This window comes from Neomonachus schauinslandi, chromosome 10 (genome assembly GCF_002201575.2).
Source record: "Neomonachus schauinslandi chromosome 10, ASM220157v2, whole genome shotgun sequence".
Lineage (NCBI taxonomy): Eukaryota > Metazoa > Chordata > Mammalia > Carnivora > Phocidae > Neomonachus > Neomonachus schauinslandi.
This window is the reverse complement of record NC_058412.1, coordinates 57,055,836-57,072,075: the sequence shown is the minus strand read 5'-3', so window position 1 is coordinate 57,072,075 and position 16,240 is coordinate 57,055,836. Positions and strand designations below refer to the sequence as shown.

Here is a 16,240-nt window from a genome sequence, read left to right as displayed (position 1 = left end):
AAGAACATGAACCTTTCATGGTCAGTGAAGCACTGTTTCAAAGGTCTAGTATCCCACTCTTGCAGACAGCCAACTCCCTAGCAGGACTTTACCAAAGCTTCAATTATTCAACCACTAAACAAAGTTCCTTTATTAATAAGTCAGAGATGCTTTCCCAAGAGAACCAGAGATTTAAAGTGTTACATTAAATGCAAATTCTTCATCTATTTCAAGTGAATATTTTTGAAGTGGGGGGTAGATTTGTCCAAGAGTTTTCATTTCTGGTTTCCCACTCTCAGTTATGCAAAAACGAACTCACGGAGACAAATTCAAGTATCTATTTTGAAAAGTATTTACTTAGTTTGAATAAATTAATTGCAAATAAAAATTAGCTACAATATATAGCCTGAATAGAAATGACTAGAACAAATACAACACTGGACTTGATTTCCTTGCATTAGTCACAAAGCATGTGACTATCTAGAAAACTTCAAAATCAATTACATTTCTTTGAAAAGGGGGTAACAGCAGTTACTGATACATCACAACTAGTAAACTTATAATACAAGTTTCCTGACATGCATTTCCTGAGTGAACCCAAATGACCGTTTTTAAAAACAAGGAAATTTTGACAAGTTGAATTAAAGTAAAATAGTTCATGGCTTCTAAGCAACAGTTTTTTTTTTTTAAACCAAAAGAAAATTCAGAACAGTATAGTAATAGTTATGATAAATTAAAGCTATACTACCACATACGAAAATTTGCTAGAGTCAATTATTACACAACTTGCGAACTGAAGGAAAAACAAATCAAAAGATTAAAAAAAAAAAGATTCTGTCTAATCTAAAAGTGTACTGATTTCTACAAGTGTCACAAAGGGTTTGATGTAGTGCAACTGTCTATACTTCCTTTGTGGTGCATTAAAAAAAGGGGAGGGGAGGGAGTGAAGAAACGTCTTCTTGCTTCTTTAAGCAAAGAACTTACTGGAATTAGAGAATAAACATACCATGCAAGTATGTTCCCCTACTCAGCTGTCACTGGTGCTCATCTGCCAACCAAACATTTCCTTGAGTCACATGGTGGCAACTCTCCTTAGGATTCAAAGCCCACAAAGTTAAGGCTGGTCTGCTAGGTTAAAAAAAGGGGGGGGGGGCACTACTGTCATTGAACCCTTTATATCTCTCTACATTTCTTAATGCCTGGATAAGACCACAAACAGAATAATCAATTAAGTATTTCTTTTTCTAAAAGCAAATCAAGTCACTCTCCTCCTTGTTAATTTATGCTTTTTCTCATGAGAATGATTTTTTTTTCTAGAAACAGTGAACAGATGAACCACAGTTTATATCTAAAAAATAAACTTGCCAAATGTTGCTGATACTAAAAACAGATTAGTTATCATGGGAGAAAAATAGATAATCTAGATTAAATTGCATATTCAAAGGAGCATATAAAATGTTTCTTAGCATTAAGTTTTGTTATATACTACACTTGAGAGAAACATTAAGAAAAAAACTTTCCTGATTATATTCAATGTGGTTAAAAACAAACACCTCTTACACAATAATAATTAATATGAATTTGGTTTTACAAAGTATTTTAATTTACCAAATTCCATATTTAGAAGGGGGCAGGGAGAGAGGCTCTCTTGTCCTTCTTTCTAAGCTTGTAAATCCTTGAGCTATGCTCGCTAAACTACCATTCACACCGAAAGTGTGACACCATCGTTACCATGCTACTCTATCGAGAACATTCTAAGATGTTTTCTATAATAAAGATAAATAGAAAAAAGTTAATATACATGTTGCTGTATTTTACAATGTTTGCAACAAACTGTAAACTAACATAGTTTGAACCAACAGTACCCTCAGTTATATAAAACAATTTTCCAACACTGAGGATGGGTGATTCAAAAACACTAAAAGGAAGGCAACAAATTAGATTGCATCTTTTTATCCTCAAAATATATTTTCAAAACTCAGAATTCAAAGTCTGATACTTTCAGAAATTCTTTTTCTTGAGTTTCCCAGATTTTTTGATCAGAAATTGTTACTACTTATTATAAATGTTTAAAAAAATTCTTCATTTTAATGCAAATGACCAGAGCAGAGAAACTGTGACATGGACAACAGGTTGGAAAACCCAACTCACTTAGCTTATAAATTTTATAATATAGTCCTGGAGGACAACTGTCTGTTAATCTAGAGGTCCTTGGAAAATAAGTCTGATGTAGCCTTGTTCACCAGCCAACTGATGTGCACAAAAGGGGCAGGCTGCATGAAAAGTATGAGTACCATGAGGAAGCGGGATCTGGGACCAATAGGCAGTTGTCTTTTCTGAACACACATGCCCACATGGGCTGAATGCATGGGTTGGAGGGCCGGCGTCCACATAAAATCCAGCTTCACATCCAAGCCACAGAGGGACATAGGGACCAACAGACCTACACATGGGACATTCACGATCTTTTCCATCACGTTCTTCTTTGTTTCCCCAGTTATGATAGCCATGTACATGGCCGCAGTTTAGATACACCCATGGTTGTTTTTCATCGACAACATCTTTCCTCTTCATACTAGGAAATGCTAGTGTGTTGAACCCTACAGGGCACTGAGGTCGTGCTGCATTGATTTCCTGTCTTAAAGCTTCTAAATGCTTCACTGTAGGAGTGTGGGAAAGGCCTTCTGCAGTACGCCACAGCAATGTTGCACCACAGAGGTCAATTAATGAGCCATCTTGTAACTGATTGGTTTCAATTTCCACCTAGAAGAAACAAGAATCAAAAAACATTCAACACTGTGTTTTCAATTTTTACATGAGAGTTTTGGTCTTACATGCTCCTTACTCAAGAATCGAGATTTCCTAGGATTGTTACTAAATGTAAGAAACTCTAATGGCAGTCATGAAAAATATAAGTTTGAAAATCAAGGATAAAATGTGCAGCAGGAACATATTTCTTTTCAGCCTGATAGTGAAGACTACTTATGATTAAAACATCTGGCTACTCAGTAAGTCTAATATTTCCCATATACATCATGGTCAAAGAGATATAAATAGAAACTACACAGTGCTATTTAATTTAGGAAAGCTTAGGTTTTAAAATATATTAACGTAATATGAAAGAACAAATTTTTAAAGTGTCCTGATTGAAACATTAAGATATTACCCTCTAGTATAATATTTAGTGGTCAGTGTTTCTGATAGTCAGACTTAAGCACTCTGTGTCAGCATTTGAGAGTTTTGGGAATTATGTAATACATTCAGTCCAACTCACCCAATGTGTTTACTGGAGCTAAATAAGAGGCTACACCTCAATACTTACCATTTTTCCTCTCTGCTGAGCTGATCTGGTTTCCCGCAGGCTGAATACATTTCCACACACTGATATTTCTCTCCATATTCCAGGCTTGGAGTCTTCTGTGAACCCATTGCGTGGATGCATAACAAGAACGCCATTAGTGGTCAAACCATCCATCTGCCCATCTGATGTCTTCCACTTGGCAGCCTTCTCCTAGTAGCAATAAGAACAGTGAGCTTCCAGTTCTTTGTAATTTGGAAACAGAAGTGGTTAAAAATAATGCACCATTTAGGAAAAAGCTTTTTACCCCAAGAAAGATGTTTTTTGATGAGTCAAATCCTGCAGCATAAATCCGTGCTGTAAAGGGCGGATTCCGTTCACAGATGATTCTACAGGCAAATCTTGATATAGTGCTTTGCACTGACTGTGTATCAGAATTACTTTGGCTTCCAGGAACTGTGTCAGTTACTACAAAATCAATGGGACTTTCAGTCGACCGACCAATCTAAGGGAAAAAGAAATATCTATAAACCTACTGAAAGGAACACAGTGGAAAATCCATTCAAGAAAGGTACAAGAAGATGAAATCATTAAGCCTCTGAAATTTCTAAAGCTCAAACTTATACTTAACTCTGAGGGCATCTATACCCTAGAAAACTAATCTGTCAAACTTGTTCTGACACAGTAATTATTTAGAGCATAGGAGTAAAAGGGAACTTACCATCCAGAATATATGAAACCCTCAGGGAATGCAGAGTTTAGGATGGCTGAGATTCCTAGATGGCTGCAGATTTTAATTTTAACCCCTTTGGATGGAAATATGCCTACCATGTATTATTCTGCCTTCTTTAACAGAATATAGTGAACATACAAGTAAATCTTTTATGATGTCTCCAGGACATTAAACTATAAATACCATTTATATTACACTGAATGCAGTGATGTCTTCAGGTGCTATAAAGGTGTACAAGAAGGCTGATCCTTATGTTATGGGCTTACATAGCTTTCTTTGAGGTCTTATATATACTTTATATTCTCATGTGTTCTGTCAGGTTGTCAGCTATCACTTCTTGCTGTTGGGCATACTTGACTCTGGCAGCATACCCCTCCTCTAACTAGTCACTATTATTCTGCTGTGGGCTGAGAAATCAAAAAAACTAAACTTTAAAGGATAGCATTTCAAAAGGTTCTTGGTAAGTTCCTAAAGGATTCTCCAGGGAGCAAAGAAAAGGAATTTTAGTGCATGGCCTTTTGTGGCCTTTATTTTATAGGCCTAGATGTCCTTTTTATTTTCTTCCTGGTTCTTGGCCATATTTAAGAGAGACAAGGTTCCCAGATAAGAGTTCTGGTGGATGGGTTGGCAAATTAAAACATCTTCAGAGGTACTAGCTAGGAAATATATTAATTTTCATTTTGAAAGATGAAAGTTGAGAAGAAAAAAGGAAATAGATGACAGAACTGATTGTCACAGGGTTTTAAAGTAAACATTTAAAAATGAAAAGAAAAAAGGAAATCTGTGGAAGAGATGACAGACCTGACAAGTGTCACAGGGTTTTAAAGTAAACATTTAAAAATGATGAGTTCATTCATGTATTTGTTATAAAGTAGTATAAAATTGAAGGAAGTGGATACTGAGAAAAAACACTGACCCTCTACAATGATGATGACACTTCAAAGTCATTCTTTGCATAGTTGAGCCTCAAGAATTCCTCATAAGCACACACTTTCGGATAAAATCCTTTTAGCATTTTTGTCCTATCAAGTATAAGTCTTTCTTTAGTTTGGATAGTTTTAGAAGAAAACTGGCTGGTTAGAAAACTGGATGTCCCTTTTCCTGCTTTTTAAGATAATGATATACAAAGAAAATGGTCTCAGACTTTTGAAACTAAAAATATTTCTAAGAATAAAAGGCTATTTTAGATCTAAAAGATGTAGGCCCAGGAATGGATTGAGGATTGATTTTTTGAATCAAGATATTCAGAAGTGGCATTTATTTGGGAGGAGAGATTGTTCCAAGAGAGTTGAGATTTGCTCTGGGTCTTAGAGGAGATTTAAGACATCAAAGCAATACTGGTCAAGACAGGTAAGAAGGAAGAAATCTTAAGTATCTATAAAGAGCAAAAACCTATGTGATCATGATCAGATGCCAAAAAAATAACTGTGCGTTCAGATAAATTTTAGTAATTCCTCTTCTAACTGCTACTATTAGCTTTAAAAATATAGATCTTATCATGTCATTCCCTCCCACTCTCATTAAAAGCCCTAATGGTTCCTTACAGACTATCCAAACTTCTTAGTTTATTTCTGTAATAATTAGAAACTGACCTCACAATTTGCTTCCCACTGATCCAGCTTAATTTCCTATCATTGCTAATCACACGAAAAGTATATTCTAGCTACAAGCAGCTCACTTGTCAATCTTCTACCACACTGTGTACTTTGCCATCTCTTTTGTCAGAATGCCTTTCTACTGGCTGGACTGACAAAATCCTACTCAACTTGATTAAAAAAAAAAAAAAGTCTGGATAAAAAGGCACTGCTATGAAGTCTTTCCCTCACCCTTCTTCAACCCAATCAGAAGCTTGTACTTCACATTCAGACTGCCAGTGTAGCATCTATGAATACAATCAACATGTAATGTCTTTATTTACTTCATAGTGTTAACCAATGCAGAGTTGGAGTTTGAACAGCTGATAAATTGAACAATAAACATTCTTGTTCAGTTTGGAAGGCAGGCAATCCCAGAATGATTATAAAACCAGTTCCTCAAAGACTGGCTAATTTATCAGGGTAGTTTTGGATATATCTCTGGTTTTTAATGTAGAAATGTTTGGATTTTCCATTGGTATAATGCTTTGTAGAAGGAGCATCATGACTACTACTTAGGAAAAACTCTCTATTCCTTTATGAAAAGGAAGAAAACAAAAATGGTGCAACTTATTTAAGGACCTTCATAAGATGGTAAAGACACTGTTCTAGAAATCAGAATGCCTGGTTTAACCCCAATTCTGCCCCCAACTAACTTTGTAACCTTTAACTCACAAGATTTCAGTAACTTTACTGACAAAAAATAAGGGATAAACAAATTAATTCAAGGTATTTTCTGAAACTAAAATTCTAGTCTGGGGTCAAACATCTAGGTAGCATCTTGATTTTTAAAAAAGCTAATTAGGCATATTTATTTTAACTGGTTGTCAGCGAAATAAAATGTGGAAAATCATCCTAAAGCTTGTGTTAGGTTCTCATTAAGATCCCAACCTTCATCTTCATTAAGGGTGTTATTTATCTTAAATTTTTTTGGCAATAGCAAGAAAGATAAACATACACCCATATTCTGATATCAGAGACACTATTCTAAAAAATTCAGTATTCTACTAGAAGGGCTGGGGCGGGGGGATAAGTGACCTCAATGAGAAATACTTTGCTATTGGTTATAATTAAAGACATCTCCAGGCCTTTAGATTTCAATCTTGATAAAAATAAAGAAAAATTGAAAAGTCATTGGGACAGTAATTGTAAGAGCAACATTATCAGGTACTTTATGTCCTATTTGTTTCCAAAAAATCCAGGGCTTTACAAAACCAAACAAGGGAGAAGACAGCATGGATTCTGTTTACATCTTTGGGTTTCACTGTTCTATCATCTATCAAGTTTATAAAAACATCAGCACTGGACTGGTACAAAAAGGAGAGAAAAAAAAACAAACCTTTTACCGCATTAGTAGCTTGGAGCAAATGTGTGCTGAAAAACAAGTCTGATCACAAACGTGATATGGACAATTAGAGACTGCCTGTACATTTTCCTACCTAGAGAGGAAGGTGGGAAATAGTGGCAAAAACGGTCATAAATATGTGCAGAATATTTCTTGGTTCTTTTTTTTTTGGATAATAGCTAACTGAGCTATTATTATAACCACTATTATTAATAGCTAAGTGTTTACCAGCTCCCTGGCCCAGCTTTGAGCACTTTACATGTACTAACAACACATTTAAGCCTCCTAAATGTCATATGAAGGAAGCTCTATTATCTGCACTTCATAGGAGGAAAGTGAGCCATAGAGTGGTTAAGTAATGTTTACCAGAGCCCATTTCTTAACCATGCTATGCTGACTTCTATATATGAGATTTAGAAATCAATATATATTTTAATGTAATACATGACTAAAATAGGATAATCATGAAACTGACCACAGCAAAAGTCACTGAAAATAGGTTTTCAACTTTTTTTTTTTTTTAAGACAAAAATAATTCAGATGTTATAGTACCTGAAACATATCAGTGTTGCTGTCATGAGTATATTCAACCACCACTGTCTGGGCCCGAGATAAGGTATATGATATGCTGTGCTGGTCCTTGTTGCTTATTGCCTAAGAAAGAAAAGATTAATAGCAAAAATTAGCTGGTAGGCCAGTCAAATCAAATTCAAAAAAGAAAAGTAAGCTATCACATGTTTGACATATTTTCCTCCCAAAATTTAAGGTAGAAATTAATAACTCTTCTGTAACCTCAGCTGTGACAGTAGTTACTCAGGTTGAGTGGGGTTTCAAGAATACCTTGAAGATGTTATACAATAAGAACATTAATTTCATTGTATAAAAACACTGTAAAATCTAGGTCTCCCTTATAAATATTTTAAATTATAAAGTAATCAAAATCAAAGCCCATGCAGAAACTGAAAATAATACTCGATCATGCTCTAATAAGGAGGAAATACAGAATTTTGCAAGATAAGAAGATTCTTATTTTTAAAGTAACTCAAAGAGTTATAAACAAGTTACCAACAAGCAGAGTTAAATGGTTTTCTTAATCATTCTGGGACTCTACAGGTGACAAACATTTGCCATATGCTGGGCAAATACAGAAAAATTCATCGGATGATTAAATATTACCAAAGGAAATGGACACAATGCTTACGACTGTATTTTTGACTTATCCCAAACTAAAACTAAAGACATTGCTAAAAAGAACTTTTCGGTTTTGTTTTCAGGCGTTTTCTATGTATATCAGTTGAAGATAATATCAGAAAGGGGGAAAACCTGAACAAAGGAAGTGGAAATAGGTTACGTAAAAGGAAAACAGATACAAAACAGATACAAAGACACAAAAGAATGATTATACAAAGCAAAGAAGCTAAATTCAAAAAATGTTTTTTTTTTTAAAGATTTTATTTATTTGAGAGAGAGAATGAGAGAGAGAGAGCACATGAGAGGGGGGAGGGTCAGAGGGAGAAGCAGACTCCCTGCTGAGCAGGGAGCCCAGTGCGGGACTCGATCCTGGGACTCCAGGATCATGACCTGAGCTGAAGGCAGTCGCTTAACCAACTGAGCCACCCAGGGGCCCTGTTTTTTTTTTTAAGATTTTATTTATTTACTTGACAGAGAGAGAGCACAAGTAGGCAGAGCGGCAGGCAGAGGGAGAGGGAGAAGCAGGCTCCTCACCGAGCAGGGAGCCGGATGTGGGGCTGATCCCAGGAGCCTGGGATCATGACCCGAACCGAAGGCAGACGCTTAACGACTGAGCCACCCAGGCGCCCCCAAAAAATGTTTCTTAATTAGAACATTGGCATTATAAAACCTTACTTGGTTTCAATTTGTAGGTAATCTGTAATAGATAAAGCCTTAAAATAATAGCTTTAAAATTAATTAAGGCTGTGGAATTTTCAAATATTTAAAGAGAATAAATAAAACACCTGGGTACCAACTACCCAGCTTTATCAAACCGTAACAATGCCATTTTTGCTTCTGGTTTCTTAAAAGAAATTAAATTCAACAGCAGTGTCAAGGCTGCTTACATGTTTCTCTCACTCCCCTCTCTTCATAGAGGTATACAACACCTCATTAACACAATGTAGATCATTCCCATGCACGTTGTTGATGTTTTTAAAATAAACATTATATAATTGTTTTATAGATTTTAAAAACTATAATTACTTTAATTAGCATAAAGCAGTGATTTTCCAATCAAATACTGCCCATAATCTTGGAAGTAATTATTCTTTTTTTTTTTTTTTTTAAGATTTTATTTATTTATTTGACAGAGAGACCCAGGGAGTGAGGGAACACAGCAGAGGGAGTGGGAGAAGGAGAAGCAGGCTTCCCACTGAGCAGGGAGCCTGAGGCGGGGCTCGATCCCAGGACCCCGGGATCATGACCTGAGCCGAAGGCAGATGCTTAACGACTGAGCCACCCAGGTGTCCCAGAAGTAATGTATTCTTAATGGCTAAAGGGATTTAAAAACACAGGTTTTTGTGTACTTTGAGATTGTAATCTCTGGCTTTTTAGCTATTAAACCTAGTCTTAGATTAAGAATAAGAACTATGTCTAGTTAAATTCTCACTGGACTGAAAGGCGGGGTTTAACCTTATCCCAGATGACTGCCAGAATAGGGTATTTTAGAAATAGGGATCATAACTATTTTCCCTCTGCTAGTGGTTCTCAACCAGAGGTAGTATTAGCTGTGAAAGGGGCACCTGGAATTATGTAGGTGCATTTTCTGGCTGTGATTTGCAGGCTTACATGGCATTAGCGGTTGGGGACAACATGGGAGACAACCCTGCACAGAGAAGTGGCGTACCCCAAATGCAAGAGCACGCTGCAAGGGCAGTTCTGGCACAGAGCTCCTCGGCCTGGGTCATTAGCTTTCACTCACTCTCACCACCTGCTTAGCACAACACTTCTCTCCAAAGGAGCAAAAAGAAACACTTAAAAAGAAACTGTCCCTTTTCTATATTCACTGGGTCTCAAACAGTAATAGAGGAGGCCTCATCAAGACATGAGAACTGTTCTAGTCACCATGCTGGATACAAAACAAATTCAATTAACTTCAGGGATTGGAGCTATGACCTAAAACAAGCCACCATATGCCAATTTCTCTCTTGTTTAACTTACAAAGATATACCTCAGATGGTAAAATATTAATGCACATCCTGGGGCTACCTAGCTAAGGATACAATTACTTCCAGAAGCTGAGAGACTCTTTGTAATTTTAGTCACTCAACACAATATCAAATACAAATTCTGTGTTACAAAATTGAAAGTAGAGGAATTCACAGAAATGGAAAGATTTAAAATTCCCTCTAAATTGTCTTTCACTCCAGGAAAAGCCTAAGTGTCCCGAAATGATGGCTCAGGTTCTGGAGATTTTGGTAGGGAGAGAAAAAGGAGCTAAGCATTAAATATACTGGGAGACTGAGAAGTTATACTGTAGATACAACTGGGTATATGCTTTTATAGTTTTGGTTCAATTTAATAGTTAACTGAGGTCCATTTTGTTCAAGGCACTATGTTAAAAGCTTTGAGGGTCATAAAACAAGCAAACAAAAAATAAGAGCATACACAGAATCTTTGATAAAGATCTCTTGTAAGCAGCACACAATTAAACCCTTAGTTTAAAAAAATCACCTCATCCAAACAATGCTTCTAGTACCTGAGTACTCTTATTATATACTACATTCCTTGCTCAGCCCAGGCAAGGCCCCTCTAGGAACAGTGGAAACTTCCTACTTCTCAGGGTAGACAGCTGTATAATTCTAAATACTAGATAAAGCCCTGGTCCCAACCTACCTTTTTAAAAATTTCTTATTAAAAGGGAATGTTTCTTTCTAATTTCCACCCACTGATCCTGGTTTGTCATTTAAAAAAAAAAAAGTCTGATGCCCTTCCATATGGCAGCCCTTCAAATATTGTCTCCAAAGTGTCTGCTCCCATTGAAACAAAAGGGAACTTCTGGTACAGAATGTGAAGGGAACGCTAGAGAACAGAAACAACATGTACAAGTGTTTCAATTTCTCAAGTTAACTTATTTAGTTTAATTTGGGTTTGTTTGCTTTTTACCTTTGCAGCCTGAGGAGTACAAGCAATATGCACAGTGCTGGGCTTCACCCCATTTGCCTTAGGTCTTTTAAACAAAGCAAACCTACTTTTCCTTCTTCCTCTATCACCATTTGGGAGCGATCCATTGTACCTGATGGGAGGGAAAAAAGTGTAGGTGATCTCTTGTAAGAACCGCACAATTCTGAAATAAATGCTTTACTTTGCTTTACAATATGGATCAATCTTCAATTAATCATCTATTAGCACACTGTAAGTATCTCCAATTCCCTTCAGTAATTGCTGATCCCTAGACCAGCTGTCTAAGCATGAAACAAAATGAGATTCTGGTTACACTCCCAGTCACAAAGAAGTATTTTTTGGATTATAAATAGCCTTAAATTATCTGTATTTTTCTTTCCTCTTTTATTCAAGATAATCAAGAGCTGATTAATGGCGTATCTGATGCCTTATTCTATGTTTTTTAAAAGTGAATGTTTGCCTGTGCTAATACAACCTTTAAAAGTACAGTATGAATTGTCTAAAACAATCTCCTTTAATTGTCAACTAAATACTTTAAATAGCTTAACGTCTGAAATTTTCAGACTCATTTGATAAGTCTGATAAGTTTCAGGACTTGAATGTGCACATACACATTCATATTATGTTGGCAAAACTTATCCAACTGAGATGCCTGCTGAATAGTGACTAAACATATTTTTGTCGTTCAGATCTTATGACCACTTCTCCATGATACCATATACATGTGCTGAAAATAAGCAAGTAAGTGAGGACTGGATAGGAAAGAAGTTCACAACGAAACATTTGGGTGTTTACCATGTATTAGGCACTACTGGGTTCTCTACCATACAGCACCTCATTTAATTCATCCTCATAAAAACTCTTGAGATTGGCATCACTCAACTTTTACAATTTGGAATTTAAGTTATTCCTCAGGGGAATAGAATTCCTTAGAGGCTCAGAGAAATTAAGTCATTTTCTGAAGGTCACACAAGGGACAATGGAAAAACTAGAATCTGAATCCAGGTGTTTGTGTCAGGCTTTTTAAAATTCTTCATTGCTTCATTTTGGCATAAGCAATGGCTTAATAATAATCTCTCCTCATTCACTGTTCCCTGCCCCCTGACAAAATCTTTGGTTTGTTTCCTGGTCTCTCATTTATAGTTGGTCAATCTGAGGGAAAATGAGGCACAGACCAGGGACAATTTTGAGGTTGTAGGAGAATGTGATTGTAAAATGGCCTACATTAGTGGCTGACAAGGAAGAGAAGGGACTTTACTCACACTGCCATATGTAGAAATTATACCGATCCTTTATAAAAAATAACACACTGATTTCTGTTGGACAAAGCCCTTGCCAATCTTGCTAGCCTTGCTGAGAGTTCAGAGTCACACTCCTTAGTTAATACAGTACTAATTCTAGGCTATGTGTTGCCACCAGCCCCATTTTGGGTCCTGACTGTTCTGTCTGCCTAGTTATATGACTTGTTTTCCTCCTGGGGATATACTCTCTATTCCCAAACATTGTGTTTCTGTAGCTCAAAACTATTCTAATAAAGTAGCAACAACATCAAACTGACAACCTTATCCAGCTTTATTTTTCCTAGAGGGCTGGAAAGAAGTATTATTTGTATTTTAAGACACCAAGTGCCAGATACAGAGACAACCATTATTGCCAAGGATTAACTGAGAAACTTCTGGGCTAAGAAAGGCAGTTTAAACCATATAACTAAATTTTAAATTCCAGTCTTCAAATGACTCAGATTTCCTGGTAGAAGAATTTAACTTTGAATAATTTTTGGTAGTTAAAAGCTGTTTGTCATTAATACCTTAAGATCTATGTGATGTGAAGTTGGTAACATTGTAGTTACTATATAATTTTCTAATCTTTTAAATTGTTTTTGAGAAAAAAGATTTTTAGGTCTCAAAGAGCCTGAGATGATCTTGTCTGTCATTTTACCGAAGAGGAAACCAAGACCCAGAATGGTGAAGTGACTTGCCCAAGGTCATGTAACTAGCAATGTTGGAATAGGCACTGGAATCTAGCATTCCTGACTTCTAGTCAAGCTCATTAACTCCATATTATCTTCCGACTTTCTCTTACTCTCTGCTCTGAAACAAGGGACATATTCTCACTTAAACAAGACCTTGTACCAACCTGACTCTAAAACATGTTGTTTTAAATGTCTAAAGTCATATAATTGTTCCTAGAGCTGTTTTCTAGACAGAAGAAAAGAAACATCAGGGGGAAAGTAAAATTTGCAATTTCTAGTTTCTGAAATTTCTAGCTAATAGACTATATTGTATCTCTGTTTTGACAGTTAATGCAAGTTTTAGACTGAATAAACGGAATCATCTGTTCCTCATTCTTTAGATTGTGTCTGTGTAAGTTGTATGGATGAGAATACGTAGGAAGCAAATGAGCAGTGAGATTCTGGGCTTCAGAGTCATCATATCTTTAGCCTGTACAACTCTATCATACGAAGAATAGGACCGTAAGCACAAAGCAACAACTACCTCAGAAGGACAAAGGAACAAATAAATACTAACCTACATGAAATGACCTAAACGGGGAAGGGATTTTGGTAAAGTCAGGTGAGGCAAACTTTTCTAAATGATGGGATAGGGAAGACAAACGGAAAAATTATATGACTTTAGACATTTAGACTGTACATTTTTCACCTTTAAGAAGCTTTATTCTTTCTGGGGTAAGGGTGAGGCAAAGTTTATGCATATGTGAGCACTTACAAGAGATGGCATAAAAATGAGGATTAGAAGAGTTTCTTGATTTTTTTTTTTTTTTAAAGATTTTATTTATTTGACAGAGAGAAACACAGTGAGAGAGGAAAAACAAGCAGGGGGAGTGGGAGAGGGAGAAGCAGGCTTCCCACAGAGCAGGGAGCCCGATGCAGGGCTCGATCCCAGAACCTTGGGATCATGACCTGAGCCGAAGGCAGACGCTTAACGACTGAGCCACCCAGGCACCCCAAGAGTTTCTTGATTTAACATTATCAATATTATTTTGAGGTAATATTATCCTGTAGCTTTAAATCATTTTTGGACATAGATAGGATATACAATCTAAAAAGTAATTTTAACCTAGATGTCAAAGTTACTATATATTATTCAATTTTATGTGTCATCAGATGGAGAAAACTTACCCTAAGACAATGAGTTCACCATATTTTACTGGTGCTTTGGATGGATGATTTTCTTGATCAGGAGAAAACATGAGCTTGGCTGTCTTTCTCAAATCTTTGTTCACTGGTCAGGAGCCTTGGGACACCTTTTGCATTATCTCCTAGAGAGAAAAAGTTTTCATTAATAATGTGAACAATGAATTTCAGTTTAAATAAAGATGTTATTTTCTAGCAGTCCTTGTGAACACAATATTATGCAAAGTTATCATATAATATACAAAGTGTATGACATTTTCCCCAATAGTGGTTATATATTTGGTCCAACTGTTTAAATAGTTTAAAAATCTAAATTTGGTAACTTCCACTTCTAGGAAAATGGAGTAGGAGTATTTTTCCCTATTATTTCCACTAACTACAACTACAAACTCTGGATATTATATATAAAACATAAGAAGACTCTGAAAAGTAGAGAGAAGATAGACCAGCTAGGGACCTTGGGGCACAAGGAATTACACAGTGCTAAGTTTCTCTGGGTTTTCTTTATGCTTAATATATCCCAGATTAAGAGCTGAAGAATCCAGCAACCTGGAAATGTCAACTGGCCGAGACAAAAAAAAAAAAAAAAAATCCACCCAAAAGCTTGCTCTCTCTAGTTAAAGGAATGAGAAAGGGGCTGCCTTAGCAAGAGAAATAACTTTTGACAATAACCACTCTACTGTAGCCAAACACCACAGAAAACACTGGCCCTACCACTGCCTATACAAGCAAGAGCCAAGTGGGGAGCCTAGATTTCCACCTCATGAGGCCATAAGGAAGAAACCTAGCCCCCCGCCCCCAACCAGGGTATTGTCAGGGCAGCCAAGTAGGGAGCCAAGACTTCCACCCTGCTGGTTGGTAACATGCCCCCACCTCTACTCTAGCAGCGTCAGGGGAGCCTGGACTTCCACACTCACTTGGCAATAACAAGGATTCCCTTCCCTTTGGGTGTCAACAAAGGCTGACTAGGGAAACTGGACTTCTATGTCTATTTGGCAGTAATAAGGAAGCAGCCACTATTCCCTAGCCAAGGCAGTGACAGAAAAAGACACTGGAAACAGTAGGTGTAGATAACATCCAGAGTCTCAGACCATAACACCAAAATGTCCAGGTTTCAACAGAAACCATTCATTGTATTAAGAACTAGAAAGATTTAAGACAATGCAAAAAGATAATAAAGACAAAAGCTGAGATGACAGAGATCAGAATTACCTGAAAAGGATCAGAATTACCTGAAAAGGATTTTAAACCAATCATGATAAAAATGTGAAATGCTTTAATAAACAACTGCAAACATATCTGGAACCAAAAAAAAAAGTCTGGACAAAGAAACAAAAATTTAAAATAAGCTCACTTTTTAGGATGGGCTTACCAGCAGAATAAAAGGGACATTATAAAGAATCAGTGAACCAGAAAAGAGAAATTACTTCATCTGAACAATAGAGGGAAAAGAGACTAAAAGAAGAAGGAGGAGGAGGAGAAGAGAAGGAAAGGAAAGGAAAGGAAAGGAAGAAAAAGAAAATGAAGAAAGACCAGAGCCTCATGGACCTGTGGGACTGCAGCAAAAGATCTAACATTTGTATCACTGGAACCCAGAAAGAGAGGAAAGAGAGTAGAGCTGAAAAAGTATTCAAATACTGGCTGGAAACTTGCCAAATTTGGGAAGCGAAACCACACAACCACAGATTCAAGAAACTGAACAAACCTCACAGAGCATAAACCTGAAGAATTCCATGCCAAGATACATCACAGAAGCCAGAAGAAAGTAGCATACATTTTTCAGGTGCTGAAAGAAAAGAACTGTCAACCCAGAATCCTATGCCCAGCAAAAATGGAAGGGAAATCAAGACAGTTTCAGGTGAGGGAAAATTAAAGAGAATTTGTTACCACAGATCTACTCTATCAGAATGGCTAGCAGAAATTCTCTAAGAAAAATGATAAAAGAACCCTGGAACATCAG

At 36.6% G+C, this 16,240-nt stretch overlaps 1 protein-coding gene across 3 annotated transcripts in view; it reads right to left on the bottom strand.

The window, feature by feature from the left end:
• Window positions 1-311: 311 nt before the first annotated feature.
• PELI1 (pellino E3 ubiquitin protein ligase 1) overlaps window positions 312-16,240 on the bottom strand; it is a 95,366-nt gene continuing 79,437 nt past the window's right edge. For all 3 annotated transcript variants that reach the window (XM_044918537.1, XM_021699055.2, XM_021699056.2), the window contains 6 exons: window positions 14,266-14,405; window positions 11,109-11,238; window positions 7,542-7,643; window positions 3,585-3,782; window positions 3,302-3,490; window positions 312-2,742 (listed from right to left, as the gene is read on the bottom strand). In XM_044918537.1, the coding sequence (XP_044774472.1) occupies window positions 2,176-2,742; window positions 3,302-3,490; window positions 3,585-3,782; window positions 7,542-7,643; window positions 11,109-11,238; window positions 14,266-14,336 (1,257 nt within the window). In that variant the 5' untranslated portion in view covers window positions 14,337-14,405 and the 3' untranslated portion in view covers window positions 312-2,175. The remainder of the gene's footprint in view (window positions 2,743-3,301; window positions 3,491-3,584; window positions 3,783-7,541; window positions 7,644-11,108; window positions 11,239-14,265; window positions 14,406-16,240) is intronic.